This window comes from Myotis yumanensis, unplaced genomic scaffold, assembly GCF_028538775.1.
Source record: "Myotis yumanensis isolate MYYU_CA2020_CCGP unplaced genomic scaffold, mMyoYum1.0.hap1 SCAF_10, whole genome shotgun sequence".
Lineage (NCBI taxonomy): Eukaryota > Metazoa > Chordata > Mammalia > Chiroptera > Vespertilionidae > Myotis > Myotis yumanensis.
The window spans coordinates 16,306,545-16,324,209 of NW_027223761.1; the positions used below are offsets into that span (position 1 = coordinate 16,306,545).

Genomic DNA, 17,665 nt, shown 5'->3' on the forward strand with positions numbered 1-17,665 from the left:
AAGGCCCGGTGTTCTAACAGGTCACTTTAGCTCTGGGGGAGGAGCGCGCCCACGTCCCAGGGCTCGTGTGGGGGTGACTGCAATGAAGCTTGTGGAACCACAGCACAGAGCAGTCACCCGCGGCTGTGGTTCGTGGTCCATAGCGTCCCCCCTCCTTCTCCCCTCCCCAATTCAGGGCAGAGCCCAGGCTGGTGCCTGCAGTGGGGTGGGGGTGGGGAGCAGAGGAGGAGACCCAGGCGGGCGCCCGCACAAGCCCCTCATCCAGGCAAGAGCCGGGGAATCCAGGCCCCGCGTCGCTGAGGTCTCTCGCCAGTTCCTGGGCAAGAGGCCACCCTCCCGAGGCCGTTTTGTCCCAGCCCCCACCGGGCTTGGCCGGGCCACCTGGTCTGAGCGGGAGGTGGTGGTGGGGGGGGGGGCGGTGCGGGGATGGAGCGCAAAGATCCGGGAGGAGAGAGGGACTCAGGTGTTCCCTGGCTCCAGGGCACAGCTCGGCCGGCCCCGCCTCCAGTCAGTCCCCGGAGCAGGTGTCCCCGCCTCCTGTTCCCGGAGCAGGTGCCCCTGACCCAGGGCCGGCATTCCAGCCTCCCTCCTCGGGCAGCCCCTTTCCTGCCGGGCCCCGGTCAAGGCCCCACCCCCACGCGAGGTGAAGGGGAGGAGGTGGGGCCCCAGAGCAGCCCAGAAGGGGATGGGCTCAGAGCAGGTACCTGGGACTGAGCCTTCCCCGGCGGCGGCCCCCCACTTCCTCCAATCTATGGGGGGGTGGAGGGGCAGGCTTCCTGGGTTCCTGCCCCGCTGGCGGTGGGGGGCGGGTGCCGGGGCGGGGGCGGGGCCAGGCCTCCCTGCCCCGGGGGTCTCCCCGCCCCTTCGGGTTCAGTCAAGCGGAGGTGAAACCTGAACCCAGGTTGGGGGCGGGGCTGGCTCCTGCTTGGACTGGGCTGGCCTGCGCCTTCAACCCCCTTTCCCCGGCACCCCGCCTGGCTTTTGGAAGAGAAAGGACCGGGTCCCCCAGACGCAGGAGAAGGTGAGGCGGCGACTCAGCGCGGGACGGGAACGGGCGGCCGTCGGGGCTCCGCCGCCCACGCCTGACCCTTCTCTTCCCTCCCGGATCCTTAGGGTCCGCGATGGAGCCCGCGGCCCGGGGTCGCGCCCCTCCCTGAGCGCCCCGCGGACGGCCATGCTGCCCCGAGGGCGCCCCCGGGCGCTGGGGGCCGCCGCGCTGCTGCTGCTGCTGCTGCTGCTCGGCTTCCTCCTGTTCGGCGGGGACCTGGAGTGTGCGCGCCGCGCGCGGGGCGGCGCGGGGTCCTTCCCCTGCGCGCTGACGCCGCGGATCCCCCAAGACGGGCGGCCACGGGGGGCTGCTGCCCTCGACCGAGACCCGCAGACGGACCCCGGGGGCCACAACCGCTCGGACTGCGTCCTGCCGCGGCCGCTGCCTCCCAGGTGCGAGGTAGGTGTGCAGGGCCCCTGGCGGCGGGAGACCCGGGGGCGCGCCCCCCCCGCCCCCCGCGCGGCCACCTGGCCACCCGTGGGAATCCCCACACCTGGCCTTGCGTCCAGCCAGCTGGGGCGCCAGGGGTTCGCACTTCCCCTTACAGGGATCAGTTTCCCCACTTTGAAATGACAGGGGCGGACGCTGCCCCCTCCCGCCCCCTGCTCCTCCCCCTGCTCCTCCCCAGCTCAGATGCCTGGCGGGACTGCCAACCTCAGCGTCTCCCCCTCCCCCAGCTCTTGCACGTGGCCATCGTGTGTGCAGGACACAACACCAGCCGAGACGTCATCACTCTGGTCAAGTCCTTGCTCTTCTACAGGTAGGGCCAGGTGTGGAGGGGGAGGGGCGCCCGGAGTGGAGGCTGAACGAAGTCTTGCGCCGGATTGCAAAATTGGTGCTTCCACTTCGGAGCCGCTTGGGGTGGGGCTTGGCCCGTGCAGTTCCTTCTGGACCCTCCCAGCCTTCCTCCCCTGTCCCTCCCAAAGGAAAAACCCACTGCACCTCCACTTGGTGACCGATGCCGTGGCCAGGAACATTCTGGAGACGCTCTTTCACACATGGATGGTGCCCGCTGTCCGTGTCAGCTTCTATGACGCCAATGAGCTCAAGGCAGGAGCCCTGGCCCTTCTCCTCCTCCCCAGCCTGCCCCACTCCCCTTCCTCCCAGGGCCTGGGGGGGGAGGAGAAGAGAGGTTAGAGCTGCCTGGAACAGTTCGGTCACACCTACCCAAGCTCAAATCCCTCACCCCTCCTGGCGCTCACGCCTTCTTTTCCTTGTGTCACACCGAGTATGTTCTGACGCTCATGGGCTCTTCTCTGCCAGACTCATGCCCTGCCCTTCCCACCCACAGCCCCAGGTCTCCTGGATCCCCAACAAGCATTACTCTGGCCTCTACGGGCTAATGAAGCTAGTGCTGCCCGGTGCCCTGCCTCCTGACCTGGCCCGGGTTATTGTCCTGGACACAGATGTCACCTTCGCCTCCGACATTGCAGAGCTCTGGGCACTCTTCGCTCACTTTTCTGGTGAGAGGCCTGGGACCTGCCCCAGCCAACCCCCCTCCCTGGCCCGTCCAAGCCCCCCTGTGGCCTAGCCCTGAGCCTCAAGCAGCTCCCTCATGCCCTCCCCTCCCAGACGAGCAGGTGATCGGTCTTGTGGAGAATCAGAGCGACTGGTACCTGGGCAACCTCTGGAGGAACCACAAGCCCTGGCCTGCCTTGGGCAGGGGATTTAACACAGGTGGGGATGGTGGTGGCGGTGGTGGTGGTGGCCGCTGGCCCTTGGACTCCAGGGACTGGGCAGGGCACAGAATGCTAGGAAGCCCCCAGGAAGAATAGTGCTGTAGAAAGAACACGGGGAGAAGAGCCAGAAGACAGCGCCAACCTTGGCTGTACATGCTGGATGACTTTGGCCAACTCACTTGGTCTCTCTGTGCCTCAGTTTTCTCATCCATTAAATGGGGATTTTACCAGCCCCCGGATCACTGAATGTGAGTAGATGGTTGTGGACATGCTCTGGAAGCTGTGCAGTGACTCTCCTTCATCCCCAAGAGGATCGAGTGTTCATAGAGGTTGTCCTTGCTCCTGTCTGACAGAAAATACCAGCAAGTCAAAAAATAAACATTCCAAAGAGTCCGCCATGCCCCTGGCTCTGGGAGCCGGGTCGTCCCAGGTGGGGGTGACTTCTTCTCCCTGTGGGCAGGTGTGATCCTCCTGTGGCTGGACCGGCTGCGGCAGGCTGGCTGGGAGCAGATGTGGAAGCTGACTGCTACACAGGAGCTCCTCACCCTGCCCGCCACCTCATTGGCCGACCAGGTCTGGGGCGGGGGAGCCCCGGGTAGGGGTGGGGCAGGCTCAGGGCCAAGGTGAGATGGCTGTCTCTGCCCAGGACATCTTCAATGCTGTCATCAAGGGGCACCCGGCACTGGTGCAGCCCCTGCCCTGTGTCTGGAATGTGCAGCTGTCTGACCACACGCTGGCTGAGCGCTGTTACTTGGAGGCGGCTGACATCAAGGTGAGCGGGGCTGAGGGGCTGAGTGGTGGTAGTGGGCCAAGGATGGGGACTCCTGCTCCCATCCCCCCACTGATACCCTCCCGGTCCCAGGCGATCCACTGGAACTCACCGAAGAAGCTGCGTGTGAAGAACAAGCATGTGGAATTCTTCCGCAACCTCTACCTGACCTTCCTGGAGTACGATGGGAACCTGCTGCGGAGAGAGCTCTTTGGGTGCCCTAGCCCGCACCCACCTGAGGCCGAGCAGGTGAGAGGGAGTCGCCTTCCCTGGCCTTGGGGAGATTCTGTCCCTCTCTGTTCTGGTGGGGCCCAGCTTGGTCTGGGGACTTGTCCTCCTGCCCCAGCCTGGTCCTTCTGCCCTCGACCCCCTCAGCTGCAGCAGGCCCTGGCACAACTCAACGAGGAAGATGCCTGCTTTGAGTTCCGGCAGCAGCAGCTCACTGTGCACCGTGTGCACATCACGTTCTTGCCCCATGAGCCACCGCCTCCCCGGCCCCACGATGTCACCCTTGTGGCTCAGCTCTCCATGGACCGGTGAGGATGTGGAAGGCAGCCCCAGAGAGCATGGCGTGGGCTGGGACTGGGCATTTGAGAGGCAGGTGGCATTTGGTAGAAGGAAGAGCTCTCAGGGCGTGGCACTTCAGGAGTTCCCGAAGTTGGAAACACAGGATATGGTGGAAAGAGCATGGGCTTGGGGTGGGGCTTGGCCCGTGCTGTTGGGAATCACTCAGGCGGCTGGGGACGCTCCTCTGTAGCTGTGGGACCATGGGTGGGTCTTAATATCTGCCCTCGGTTTTCTCATCTGTCCAATGAGAATGACCCACCTGGTGGGGTAATTGTGAAGATTAAGTAAGACCAGCTCAAAAAGTGCTTGGAAGGGGTGTCCGTAGCAGCTAACCTGGAAGGTATTCCAGCCCTCCCTGGCTGACCACCCGCCTCACCCCAGGCTGCAGATGCTGGAGGCTCTGTGCAGGCACTGGCCGGGCCCCATGAGCCTGGCCTTGTATCTGACAGACGCAGAAGCCCAGCAGTTCCTGCGTTTCATCGAGGCCTCGGAGGTGCTCTCTGCCCGGCAGGATGTGGCCTACCACGTGGTGTACCGTGAGGGTCCCCTCTACCCCATCAACCAGATTCGCAACGTGGCCTTGGCCCAGGCCCTCACGCCTTATGTTTTCCTCAGCGACATTGACTTCCTGCCTGCCTACTCCCTCTACGACTACCTCAGGTGGGTGGGGTACATGGTTGGGATCAGAACCCTAGGCGAGTGAGTCCCTGCTCCTTTCTGGGCCTCAGTGTTCTCTGTAGAATGGGGTTTGTATTAGGGCCGGGGTCACACTTTCTCCCTGGGCTGCCATAGGAGAGATGGCGGGGGTGGGGATGGGCTGCTTCCCACAGCAGTCCCACTCATGTCTGTCTGCTAGTAGGTGTCAGGGTGAGCTAGCCTTTAAGAGTCGAGCCCCTGGCTAACGAAAGCAGGAGAATCACTGGCCCATGCTGGAGGCAGAGCCGTCCCTCCTTCACGGTGCTGCCTCCTCAGGGCCTCCATTGAGCAGCTGGAGCTGGGCAGCAGGCGGAAGGCAGCCCTGGTGGTGCCAGCATTCGAGACCCTGCACTACCAGTTCAGCTTCCCCACTTCCAAGGCTGAACTGCTGGCCTTGCTAGACTCTGGCTCTGTCTACACCTTCAGGTAGGAGAGGACACGGCTCTGTCCCCATTGCCCACACCAGCCCCCACCACCCACAAGCTCCTAGCCTCAGCCTGGCTCCTTGTCCTGTCCCCCTTCACAGGTACCACGAGTGGCCCCGGGGTCACGCGCCCACAGACTATGCCCGCTGGCGGGAGGCTCAGGTCCCATACCGTGTGCAATGGGCTGGGGACTATGAGCCCTATGTGGTGGTACCCCGTGACTGTCCCCGCTATGATCCCCGCTTTGTGGGCTTTGGTTGGAACAAGGTGGCCCACATCATGGAGCTGGATGCACAGGTGAGGGGGGATCCTTAATGTCTCCGGCTGCGGTTTAAATACCTCTAGGCCCGGGGAGCTCACCGTGTCTCAGCATGGCACACTGCCCCATTCGGCAGCACTACAGGAAGTCCCACCCTTCTGTAGAACTACAGTTATCCGCCCTTTGGCCTGGCTTTGGCTCTTAGAGGCTCTTGGGTAAGCCTGCTCCCCATCCCCCAGCCCAGGCACTGACCATTGCTCTGCCCTACCCTTGCAGGAATACGAGTTCCTGGTGCTGCCAGAGGCCTTCACCATCCACCTGCCACACACCCCAAGTCTCTACATCTCCCGCTTCCGCTCCAGCACCACCTATCGAGACTGCCTGCAGGCCCTTAAGGATGAGTTCCTCCAGGACTTGTCCCGCCACTATGGGGCTGCTGCCCTCAAATACCTCACTGCCCTGCAGCAGCCTGAGGCCCCCTGACCTCCCAAGGCTGGGCCTGTGTGGCTCTCCGCTGCCCCTGGCCTTGGCTCTCACTCACTCCGTTATTTAAATTATTTAAGGTCTGTGGGAAGGGCCGCAGTGGAGCATCTGGGGTGGGGCCTGGGGCCTCCCTTTGCTGCTCGGTCGCTGGGGTCTATTCTCCCTCTGCCCCAGCTGGTTTGGGGCTGGTTCCCCCCTCCTCAACTGTACACCTCTTTTTCATAATTAATGTTTTAAAAGCTGTGTTTTATGTTCTTCTTGGTTTGGGGCATGAGGGCATCCATGAGCCCAGGGAGTGCCTGGGAGGTCCCGAGTCTTGCTGGAGTCATAGGAGGGCCCGGCCTCCCCCAGAGGCTGTGACTGGAGTGTGTCTTGCCCTCCCTCCCTGGCCCCAAACCCAACACCATGAGGCTGAGAGACTTTATTTGGCTTTATTTAGTAAAATGTTAAAATAAATAAATACAAATTGATCAGCTGCTCTGAATCCCCCCACCCCCTCAAAACAAAAATCAAACAAACAAAAACTTTGAAGCACAAAACTCCAAATACAAGTTCTACCAAGACTGAGATCACAAAGGGTGTGGACAAAGACAGGTGGGGGCTGGCTCTTCTGCTCAGAGCGTGCTGACCTCTGGCTGCCTGTTCTGTCCTCCTGGCTGCAGCTTACCCTGGGCTGAGACCCAACGACACTGGGAGGGCAGGGGCCAAAGGCTGCGGTGCGGGACAGGGTGTCCTCGGGGTTCAAGAGGGCCTCGTGGAAAGGGCGAGCCCATGGGATTGGTGAACCCTGGTCTCCCTTGAAAAGGGCTGTTTTTAAGAGTTCCGCCCCAGTTCCAGGCAGGGTGTAACTCCCAGCTTCCTCCCCTTCACATTTGTGGGAGGGTCAGTTGTCTTCTCAGCCACCCTCCCTGCTTGGCCAGGCGCTGACACTGAGGATGGCTGTGAGTCAGGATGAGAATGGGCCTCCTGTTTCCTGCCAACGGTGCCCAGCTGAGGGGTGGGGTGAGGCTCAGTCATGTCCACAGAGCACAGCTGCCTCTGTCCAACAGAGGCCATGGAATCGAGAACCCAGGGCCTGGAAAATGTTCCTGGGCCACCATCCATCTTACCACCCCAAGAGCCTTTTGCCCCTGGAGTGAAAGTCTCCTATGAAGCCCTTGGGAAAATAAGACCACACCCTGAGAGGCAGTGAAGGGAGGAAACCACTTAGGGTGCGTTGTGTGAGTTGGGAGCGAGAGCCCAAGGAGGCTCTGCTGGCCCCAGAGAGGAAGAATAGGAGATGGCAGAGAGGCAAGTGCACTCAGACAGGAGAGCAGAAACGGTCCTCCTCATGGGAGAGGCGTGGGGGAAGCAACTGCACCCATTCATGCCACCTGCTGAGCCAAGCAGCAGCAGGGACCGGAGAGGCAGTTCCTGGAGGGAAACCGGGCATTCAGATGCTGCCGGCTGGAGGCTGCCATGGCCATTTGCAGGCCCCACATGGGCCTCCCTGCCAGGCACAACCAGCAGGTTTGCCCCAAGGGCCTGATAAGGAAGGAAGAAAACAGAACTCCGGATGAGCTCAGCAGAGGGGAGACAAGACCGGGCAGGCTCCATGAAAGAAAAAGGACCTGCAGGCCACATTGGCAAGAAAGTGAGCTGAGCAGGAAGATGACAGCAACATGACCTCACTGCCTCCAGGACACAGCGCCGAACCACAGGACTGACAATGGGCCCCATGATCAAGGGCCAGGTGGGCAGCTACCTGGTCCCAGACCAGCGGGTCCCTGGCCTCTAAAGTGACTACAAAGCCAGCTGGTCTCAGAAGTATCCAGCAGCTCAGGTGTGGGGAACAAAGGGGAGGAGGGAGGAGGAGGCGGAGCCGTTCGGGTGGGGCAGTCCTGAGTGTCTCAGGTGGTCACAGGCACCACGGGCCTGGGGGACAGAGAGGAAGAGGAGACTGCGTGACTAGGGCGTTTTCTTTGCAGTAAGGGGTGTCTTAACATTTGAGTCCAGAATGGGGGCTTGGGCAGGGTTGCATTTTTGTACTCTATACTAGCTGACTCCCCACATGGCTCACATCTGAACCTCAGGAAGAATCTACACCCCGACCCGAGGCACAGTCAGTGGGACTGCTCACAGCAGCAGGCAAAGCACCCGCCAATTCCCAGTCCTGCCCCCACCCAATCCTCAGGCAGCTCCTTCCTGAGCGAGGCCTCTGTGATGATGGTTTCCCAGCTTCTGGGCCCAGACAAGTCGAATGGGAGGGCCCCAATTTGGGGGGGGGGGCGCTAAGGGGGAGTTAAGCCTGGCGCTGGGCCCTGAACCTCCGCCAGCTATTCCTCCAACTAGTCCAGGCACTTCCTAAACTCCCTGACGAGACATAGCACCTTGGTTTCTGCATGAGGAAAGGGAGCTCCTCTCCATCCCCCTCAGGCAACCTCTCAGTCCTGCCTCGGAGTCCCTCCTGGGACCTCCCTGGAAGATGGATGAAAATCGCTGGTGGAGGTGAGACATTTCACCTAAGAAGTGTCTCTCTGTTGTGTTTGCTCTCAGGATCCATCTTTGTCTCTGGGTCTAACTGGATGAGGGAGAAGTTAATGGGACCTTTCCTGCCCCTCCTAGACTCTGGCCAGTAAGAAGCACAGGGTGGGCTTGGGGGAGGGGCTTTGGGAGGGCTTGTGGTGCACGGGCCTCTGCCTCCCTCCTGCTGGGCCAAGAACTCCAGCCCGAGCACACACCTGGCAAAATTTATTTTCCACAGGCAAGACGACAGAAATGTCCGAGCCTTTCAGAACCCTGGTTTTTAAGGAGACAAGCCAGCCAAGGCAAGCACAGAGATTGTGGCCAAAGGTTACCCAGGAAGCTTGTGGGTGGGCAAAGTGGAGTGAAGTCCATCTCCGGTGCCTGGAGCCAGCAGGCAGAGAAAGGGGCTGGACATTTAGACCTCTCTTCAAAGGCAAGACAGATGCAAAGGCCACCCTGGGGCTCTGGCTCTGACACACCATGCAACCTTGAGAAACCGCATTCCTTTGTTCTTTCTAAGCACCAAGGGCTGATGCAGCCAGCCTGCCCCCTGCCCCCTCCCAGAGGGCTGGGGTGCATAGGCACCAATGAGCTTCCCTGGCCATTTCCTTCCAAGCTGTCCCCCAGGCACTCGAAATGCTGGTGGCTGAAAGACCAAGAGCAGCACCAAAGGAAGGGATCTTATTTAGGCACCAGCCTTTTGCTCTAGCAAAATCTGTGGGGATAGTGGGTAGGACCTCGATACCATCCACACTCCATTTGGGCTTCAAAAACAGGAGCCCAGATCCCTGCACCAAGAAGAGAGGGCAGTCTTCTCTGAGGAGGGGATGGTAGGAGAGCTCCGCCCCTGCCCGGCAGGCCGGCAGCCATCCCAGGTCAGAAATCATGGAGACTAGCCCACCAGTCTTGAGACACAAACACAGCAAAATGGCATCATGATCAGCAGGTTCTGTGCTAAAAAATTATAACTACACAGCATTTTCTCCAGTTCTGACACCTTTTTTAATAGAAATCACTGTTTTTAGGAAACAAATAGCACTTTTGTAATTTTTTTTACAATGTTTCTTACCTTGATCTTAATTTAAGTAACACTAGGAAGACCTCAATATCTTTTATTTTTCTTTTTTAATTTAAAAAAAAGTTGTTGTTGTTTTCCCCGGATACAAAGATTTTGCCCTTGCATAAAAAACAGTGCCCCGACGATGACACAAGGACTCACACAGACTCACTGGACCTCACTGACACTATGGCTCCTATTCTACCATGCAAGGTCTCGACTACCCTTAACTGGACTGTCAGCCTGAAAAACAGCTTTTCTATTCCTTATTTTAGTTTTTGTTACCAAAAAAGTAAAAGAAACAATAAAATAAAACTTTTTAAAAAAGAAAATAAAGAACAAAAATTAAAAAAAGAAAAAGAGAGACGTCTCCATTCAATCCACACACACCTGGTCGTGTGCTGCTACGCTCAGGATCTTCTTTTATAAATATAGAAAGGGGATGGAGCTTGTTTTCAAGTAAAATCACTGATCCACCTTTTTTCCTTCCTCAACACACACACCCTTCTTCCCTGCCCTGGGCAAGGGCTGACCGAGCCTGGCTCTGCTTGTTCTTGGAGAGGGAAGGGACCCACCATCCACGGGGCGCGCGCCCATTTGCCAGAGCAGGGAAGGAACCTGGGGAGCGGTGGGGCGCCCACGGCGGGGAAGCGCGTGCTCAGAGAACCCGACGGCCGTCCTTGGTGCCCATCTCTCCGCACACTGTGGCCCACCACACACGATAAGAAATACTGCTTATTTGATATACTTTTCCCACCCCGGCTCCCTCCCATTCCCTCCCCATCCCTCCTCTGGGCACTGGGGTTGGTGAAATCTCGATTTCCTTTTTTTGGTTTTAAGTAGTGAAAGTTTAGAAACAGGAAAAGCCCACACACTCTTTGGACTTGTCTTCTCTACCTAAACAAACGGCTCGGCAAATAAGGATCTGAAACCTGCTCTCCTCCCTCCGCTCGTCCCTGCTCCCCACCCAACAAAACAAAAACAAACCCATCGTGGCTGTGGAGGCTGCTGCAGGCACACACTGGTGTATAATAGAGAGAGTAAATATATTATTTCACTTGGCATGGTGCTGGCAAAGAACCTCCAGCTGGCACTATTTCATGTAACATGGTCCAATCTTTGCATGTACACACAGAATAAGAAGGATCAATTGGCAAACTCTGGTGCCACCTGGCACAAGCATCTTCTCTCTCTCTGGAACCAAAGAACCAAAAGAATTCTGTACTTTCCAGAAGAAATCCGGCTTTGCTTTTCTAGAGTCTTCAGTGTTTTGCTCTCCTCGCCGCCGGGATCCCGTGGCTTCTCCTGGCAGGGCTCTGTTATTTAGTCTCTTCCCCCTGGTTACAGTTCACTGTGCAGCTCTGCGAGGACGGGGAGGGGGCTGGCGTGGAGGTGGCGGCGTTGGCAGGGGGGGTGCAGTCCGGGCCGTTGGAGATGGCCCCCACAGTGGCCTCAGAGTCTACGGGTTTGGAGAGGTCGATGCCGTGGATGAGGCGGATCAGCTGCTTCACCTTCTCCAGGGAGCTGTGCATCTCCTTCTGCCGGGCCAGGATGGTGTTCTTCATTTCCATGCATTTCTGCAGCAAACGAGAAGGGCGGTGGCACTGAGCCTGTGGCTTTGCCGCCAGGCCTGCCAGCCTCTGCAGGTGGAAGGATCCTCGCTGGTTAGAGTGCAGCCCGGGACCTGTTCTGCTCCACAGGAATGGGAGCCACCACCCAAGGAAGGAGGAGGCCCCAGAGGCAAGAGACAGAGGGCAAACGAGTGGTTTAAAAGCCAATTCTACTCGACACTGGGACTTAAAACCAAAGGTGAATGACTGCTCGAATACTATGAAATAAGTAATTTTAAAAACACAATTCCACCTGGCCGGTGTGGCTCAATGTGTTAGAGCATGTGGGGGTCGCAGGTTTGATTCCCAGTCAGGGCATATACCCAGCTTGCGGGTTCAATCCCTTGTCAGGGAGCATATAGGAGGCAACCGGTTGGTATTTCTCTCTCCCTCTCCCTTCCTCTCTAAAATCAATAAAAACATCCTCAGGTAAGAATTAAAAACAACAAGAACAAAGTTCCCACAGCCGCGCGGAAGCTGGTTTGGGCGGGTGTTTGCACCGCGCTGCCGGTGCTAACATGGTCAGGACCGGACTGAACTTTTCAGGGTAGAAAACAAGCCAGGGGTGTCTGTGTTCAACCGGAGGGCCTCCCGAGGATCACTCGGTCGGCAAGAACTCAGAGGCAGAGCCTGGGCAGGACAGCGATGTTAGGAGAATCAGACTTCAGCCAACAGAACCCCTCCTGCTCGTCACCTGTAGTCTTTTGCCCTCAGCCTCTCATACCTGTTGGCTTCTACGCTAGGCAGGGAAAGAGAAGTGAGACCTGCATGCCATGGGTAGGACAGTGGGGAGGGACGAAAGCAGGTGAGTGGGACAGCTCAACCGTCACCAGGTCCGGGACACCACCCAGTGTCTGAGGGCCGAGGCCACCTCACTCCGACAGGCACCTACTCCGCGGGAAAGAACCTGCCCGTCGGGAGGAGCCTCTGAATCTCGGTTACAAGTACAACTCTCGTTCCCACCTGGACACGGCAGGCTGGGCAGTATTTACTTCCAAACTTGTCTCTAGAAACCCCTCTTCCTCAGGCTGGTCAGGAAAACCTGGAAACGCAAACAGCACGGTGGGGAAGAAAGAGTGGAAGAGACAGGCCGTGTGGACGGACTCACTAGCTTGGGCGACTAGAAAGACGCAGATGCGGGGCTGGTCTGCACCCGTCTGTTGTCAGGTCAGGCTCCACACTCCCCCCAAACATGCTTAGGACGCACAGGGGTGGTGGCTACACGACTGCAGCTTCTAATATACCTCTGCGGCCAGGAGACTGAAAATGCTTGCTCTCAGACCAAAACCAAGAGGCTGTTCCAGAGCGTGGCTAAGGCACCATATACCAATGGGCCCCCTGTACCTGAGGGCCAACTCTAACTGGAGGCAAGCTTTCCATCTGCCCAAGTCAGCTGTGTTAAGAGCTAAAGGACTGGAACCAGTCCTGGGAGCCACAGGAGCTGCGATGTGCCTGGGAAGCTCTGTCTGCTTTATCGCCGAAGGCAGGAGGCTCACTTACACTTATAGAACTGCTGAGCTGTTTCACCTTCTGCTCTAGCTGTTCTCGTTCCTGTTTTAAATCTGAACTCCATTTAAGTAACTTCTGTTTCTCTTCTTCTTTAGCTGAAAAAAAAAAAAAGAACTGTTTTTAACAATAAATTCTTTGAAAAGGCCAGTGTTCAGAATGTTTGCCAAAGAAGATATTCTCCCCAAAGTTCCCCGAGCCCCCAGCCAGTGCACAGGACCCCCTTCCCCTTTCTGTGCACAGACTTGCTAGGAAGATGGTCAGGGGCTTCAGCCTGGCTTCATATGAACAAGATCTACTTCTCATTCTTCCTCCCAAGAAAGTGCTACACAATCTTCCACTTCATTCACTAGAAGCTTTTCATTTTTAACGTTAAATTTCCTTTTTAAAACAAAGCAAATACTTACTTCCAGTACCTTTTTTGTTTTTTTAAACAAGGGAAGATGATACAAGAGCGCGTACGGGTAACTCTTTACCTGCTTTGTAGGCGATGTAGGAATGGACAATGGCCAAAGTTCCAGGCCACGGGATTGCTTCTTCCTTCTTCAGCATCTGAAAAGATGTTTAGAATTTTACCTTGAGGAGGAGGTAAACACAGGAAGGATGTCTGCAGCTAAGGGCAGATAAAAATCCAGGCGGGATTATGAGGGAAGCGGTGCAAAATGCTGTTCTACAGTTTCTGGACTGTAAAGTTCCAGATACCAGCCTGAGAGAATGAGGTACAAAGCAAGGACAGCCAAGCTACATGAGCCCTGAGTGAGAAGGAAGCTGGGCACTCCTATCTTTTCACTCGTGTCACAGGCTCCTGACGAGTCCCACAGGCAGAACCACCAGCATAAGCGGCAGGTCGGCACTGTGGCCGCAGCCATGGGCAGCTTCGTCCCTGACCTGACACGGGCGGCCTATCTCAGTTTTAGCTCCATGCCCCTGAAAGGCAGCCTGGCCAAGGAAATGACGTCTCAGCTCTGATACCACATATACTCCAGACCCCATGTGGCAAATGATCAGAGGGTCACAAAGCAGCAACTGGAAGAGAACAAGGAGAGAACTGTCCCTATAACTACATCAGGCGACAGCAGGAAGAGGACCAAGGTTAAAAGGGGAAAATCCAGAATTCTCTCAGACCAGATTCCAAAGACCTGAGCAGCATCCCAATGTGGGCTGAGCTACTGACCTTATTTGTTTATACTTTGCCTACTTCTAAAAAAGCGACATGAGACCACCTATAATGAAAACATTAAGATACATGGGTATGTGAGAAAAAGAAATCAGAAACTAAGCAGAGGAGGGAAAGCTGGGGTAGCTAACCATACAGTCATGTGCCGTACAATGCTTTGATCAATGACCGACCACATATACTACGTGGGCCCATAAGATTATAACGGAGCCAAAAAATTCCTATGGCCTAGTAACATCATAGAACACGTGTGTTCGTGGTGCTGCTGGTGTAACAAACCTACTGCACTGCCAGTCATACACATATCGCACATACAGTTATGCACAGTACATAGTACTTGATAATGATAACAGACAACTATGCTACTGTTTATGTATTTGCTATACTATACTTTTTATTTCAGAGTATACAGTTCTATTGATTAAAAACAGGAAGTTTGTTGTAAAGCAATACAGCCTCATACATCTCATGTGAACTGTGTCTCTCGATTGCATCATTGTCTCTTGTGCTTGACTTAATCTCGTGTTGTTTGTAATGAGACATAGAGGCTTGTAGACCAGGAGCAATAGGCTGGACCTAGGTGTGCAGCAGGTTACCGTCTAGGTGTGTGTAAATGCGCTCTGTGATACTCTCGCAAGGACAAAATCATCTAATGACACATTTTTCAGAATGTATCCCTGTCGTTAAGTAGCGCATGATTCTGTGCTTGCCTTTCAAGTCCATGGAATATTGATACTACTGTACAGTTAGTTCTCTGATCCTGATGACAACATAGGTTAAAAGTGAAGCTATTATTTGAATGAAACAACCGACTGAATACTTTCATTTAAGAAAGTACTGGCCTGTGCCTCAGTGTTTAGAGCGCTGGCCTAGGCACTGACGGGTCGTAGGTTTGATTCCCTGTCAACAGCATGTACCTGGGTTGCGGTTTGCTCCTTACCCCTGGCTGGGGAGTGTGCAGGAGGCAACCAGTCAATGTGTCTCTCTCCCATCAATGTCTCTCTCCTCCTCCTCCTCCTCTCCTTCCCTTCCACTCTCTCTGAAAAGCAATGGAAAAAATATCCTCAGGTGAGGATTAACAAAAACAAACAAACAAAAAAGAATTTTATTTTCAATATAGAGTTTCAAAAACATATACTAGTTTGTACCATTCTTAGAGAATGAGGCAGAAAGTCTTATGGACTTTTAGGGTCAAGGTAATAAGTCATTTCACATAAAGGGAAGCTATCAGGGTCTCTCCACCAGCACACCGAGTCGCTGCCTCATGAATATGACAGAATGTCTCTGAGGGGAGGGAAGCTGGCAGGCGAGTGCTCTGCTGTGAACAGGGCTCACATGGCCTGAGAACTGGGAAGGGCAGAGACTGCCATCCCCCAGATCATAGGGGAAGGAAGACCTGACCATGTTATCTTGCTCCTCCTTGGTCCCGCCCTCTGTCTGACCACTGTCCCCCTACCTGGTCCTGACATCTGGGACAGATCCACATGCCCTTGGGAATCGTTTTCAGAGGAGGGTCTAAGCAGTCCAGATGATACACACGGGAACACGTGTCACACATCAGCAACTGACCACTTTTTCTGCAAACGCTGCAAAAATCCTCATGGATATCACCCTATGAAATTGAGAAGAGAGGTAAGAGAGAGGACAAAAAGGTAAAATGTGAATGTTAACATGCACATTCTGGATACATATACATGTTTTAGGACAAGCAGCTGTGCCCCCTCTAACATGTTTCAAGAGTATTCACAAGCCCCCACCTGCCCCATATAGCTGAGGTTCCCTGGGCAGGGGCAGTATTCTTCGTTTTAAAGCAGACTTCATGGGAAAGCTGTCGTCAAGGCCCATGGTCGGCAAACTGCGGCTTGCGAGCCACATGCGGCTCTTTGGCCCCTTCAGCGTGGCTCTTCCTATGCCTTAGGAGTACCCTAATTAAGTTAATAACAATGTACCTACCTATATAGTTTAAGTTTAAAAAATTTGGCTCTCAAAAGAAATTTCAATCGTTGTACTGTTGATATTTGGCTCTGTTGACTAATGAGTTTGCCGACCACAGGTCTAGGCCAAAATTAACTTCACGGGTGAGAGCTCAGCATTTGTTACATTTTGGTAGAGTCTAACCCACAAATGGGAAAGCTTGAAGACACTGAAACCCATTCATCAACGTGTTCTGAGACCAAAGATATAAACATTCTCATTACTATCAGTTTTGGAGAAAACTTAGAAGGATTGGGAAAGACAACAGGTAAGAAATGGAATTTTACTAAACTCTCCTTGCTCAGGGAGAAAAGATAATAGTGAAAGTTCAAATGGGAAAAGAGTAAGTCAGGAGCCAATTAAACTGATTAAACCGAGCTTTCTAATATGAAGACTTTAAAAGCCAAAGCAACAGCTGACAATGTTCCCCCTTAAACCAGCATTTGGCATGTGCTGTTCAATGGCCCATTCTATTCTGGAGGCTGTATTCCTCCCTGTAAAATACTTCGCCAGGTGAGGCGAGAAGGGCCTCTGTGCGCTCTCCCGCCCACCAGTGAGTTCTCAGGTAGGGCTGCTGAAGCTTCTGAGCAGAAGGCACCCTCAGAAAAAAGCCCATCTACTTAAAACGTGGAGAGGAGAGCACTGAGAAAGAAGTATGCAAGAGGCATTTTTCAGCAAGTGAATCCCTGACCCGTCCTCTGAACAGGACTAATGCCGCTGAATGGATCCAGGGCAGGGAAGGCTGAGGGACCGTCGGAGGGGAGCCAGCAAAGGCAGTGCCCGGCCTGGGCCAGACCCTTTCCTGCCAATGTGTTGTTTTAGGTTCTAGACTATTTTGCCAAAAGGCTTAACTCAGAACTTGTGCACAGGAAGCAATGACTCAGAGAGCAGGTCTTCCTCCCGTAGTAGACCCTCCACCACGTGGGAAGACCTTTCTCCCCAGGCCCGTGTTTCCTCTAGGAAAGACTTCCTCTGTCATTCAGCAGGCTACCCAGCAGCTAGAAGATGCTGGAAAGTTGTACGATAATCAGTGTGGGTGGGTTTTAACCTTTCTGAGTAAGAAAATGTCACCTCTGGGCAGTAGAAAAGATACCCAGTGCATATGCAAAAACACTACACAAGAATGCCCGACACTTCAACTTCCAGGCACTGGAAGATGTAAGTTTCACTCCTCGATCACCGTGACTTGCTTTTCATTCTTAGAATCAGGCTGAGGGTGCTCTTCTCTAGAGGGTTAGTTTTTCTTAAAGCTTAGCCCCATGTTGTAAGTCTGCATCTTTATGAAGTTTATACAAATTTTAGGGTTTCAGAGAGTTTTTTCATGAACCACAGACAGAATTAGCAGTGATGAAGTATGAGACAAAGTGCACATTTTATTCGGAGGTATTTGTTGGGTAAAGAGTTCTGCTCATTTCCCTTTTATCCTGAATAAGGAGAGCATCAAGAAGTGGAAGGTGGAGAGTACATAAAATAAAACTTAACTAATTTATTTCAGTTGCTAAAGGAAAAAAACAACATTGTATCCTCTTTATATAGCTCATAGCAGTAGCTCATAATCTTTTGGTGTCAGGACCCCATTACACTCTTTTTGTTGTTGTTATTAATTTGTCACCCAAGGATACTTTTCCCATTGATTTTTAGAGAAAGTGGAAGGGAGGGAGTGCAGGGAGGAGGAAGGAGAGAGAGAGAGAGAGAGAGAGAGAGAGAGAGAGAGAGAGAGAGAGAGAGAGAGAGATGTAATAGAGACACATTGATTGGTTGCCTCCCGCACGGGCCTCAACTGGGGGCCAAGGATCCAACTTGCAACCCAGGTACATGTCTTTGACTGGGAATCGAACCCACGACCCTTGGGTGAGTGGGCTGACACTCTAACCACTGAGACATACACTCTTAAAATTACTAAAGACCTC

General features: G+C 54.7%; 2 protein-coding genes across 21 annotated transcripts in view; one reads left to right on the forward strand and one right to left on the reverse strand.

Annotated features, from left to right (window-relative positions):
• The first annotated feature begins 814 nt into the window (after positions 1 to 814).
• LARGE2 (LARGE xylosyl- and glucuronyltransferase 2) lies at positions 815 to 6,169 on the forward strand. 4 transcript variants are annotated; one of them, XM_070427865.1, is made up of 14 exons: positions 819 to 1,021; positions 1,114 to 1,447; positions 1,726 to 1,808; positions 1,975 to 2,098; positions 2,340 to 2,511; positions 2,597 to 2,725; positions 3,188 to 3,300; positions 3,374 to 3,499; positions 3,590 to 3,745; positions 3,872 to 4,032; positions 4,445 to 4,723; positions 5,036 to 5,185; positions 5,286 to 5,481; positions 5,720 to 6,169. In XM_070427865.1, the coding sequence occupies exons 2-14, from the start codon at positions 1,175 to 1,177 to the stop codon at positions 5,924 to 5,926; spliced, it is 2,169 nt and encodes a 722-aa protein (XP_070283966.1). In that variant the 5' UTR covers positions 819 to 1,021; positions 1,114 to 1,174; the 3' UTR covers positions 5,927 to 6,169. The 4 variants fall into 4 exon arrangements, with proteins under 4 accessions (XP_070283968.1, XP_070283966.1, XP_070283967.1 ...); XM_070427866.1 differs by having other exon boundaries at positions 821 to 1,021; positions 2,621 to 2,725; XM_070427867.1 differs by lacking the exon at positions 5,286 to 5,481 and having other exon boundaries at positions 815 to 1,021.
• Positions 6,170 to 6,338: 169 nt separating this feature from the next.
• PHF21A (PHD finger protein 21A) overlaps positions 6,339 to 17,665 on the reverse strand; it is a 171,216-nt gene continuing 159,889 nt past the window's right edge. For 16 of the 17 annotated variants that reach the window (XM_070427871.1, XM_070427880.1, XM_070427883.1 and 13 more), the window contains 4 exons: positions 15,238 to 15,393; positions 13,081 to 13,156; positions 12,599 to 12,702; positions 6,339 to 11,065 (listed from right to left, as the gene is read on the reverse strand). In XM_070427871.1, coding sequence (XP_070283972.1) covers positions 10,808 to 11,065; positions 12,599 to 12,702; positions 13,081 to 13,156; positions 15,238 to 15,393 — 594 coding nt within the window. In that variant the 3' untranslated portion in view covers positions 6,339 to 10,807. Of the gene's footprint in view, positions 11,066 to 12,061; positions 12,141 to 12,598; positions 12,703 to 13,080; positions 13,157 to 15,237; positions 15,394 to 17,665 lie in introns of all 17 variants that reach the window. The other variant, XM_070427885.1, reaches the window with a different exon arrangement.

Coding starts and splice junctions, on each gene's coding strand:
- LARGE2 (XM_070427865.1), top strand. CDS start 1,175: ATGCTGCCCCGAGGGCGCCCCCGGGCGCTGGGGGCCGCCGCGCTGCTG. Junction 1,809..1,974: donor AAGTCCTTGCTCTTCTACAG/GTAGGGCCAGGT, acceptor TCCCTCCCAAAG/GAAAAACCCACTGCACCTCC. Junction 3,301..3,373: donor CCACCTCATTGGCCGACCAG/GTCTGGGGCGGG, acceptor GTCTCTGCCCAG/GACATCTTCAATGCTGTCAT.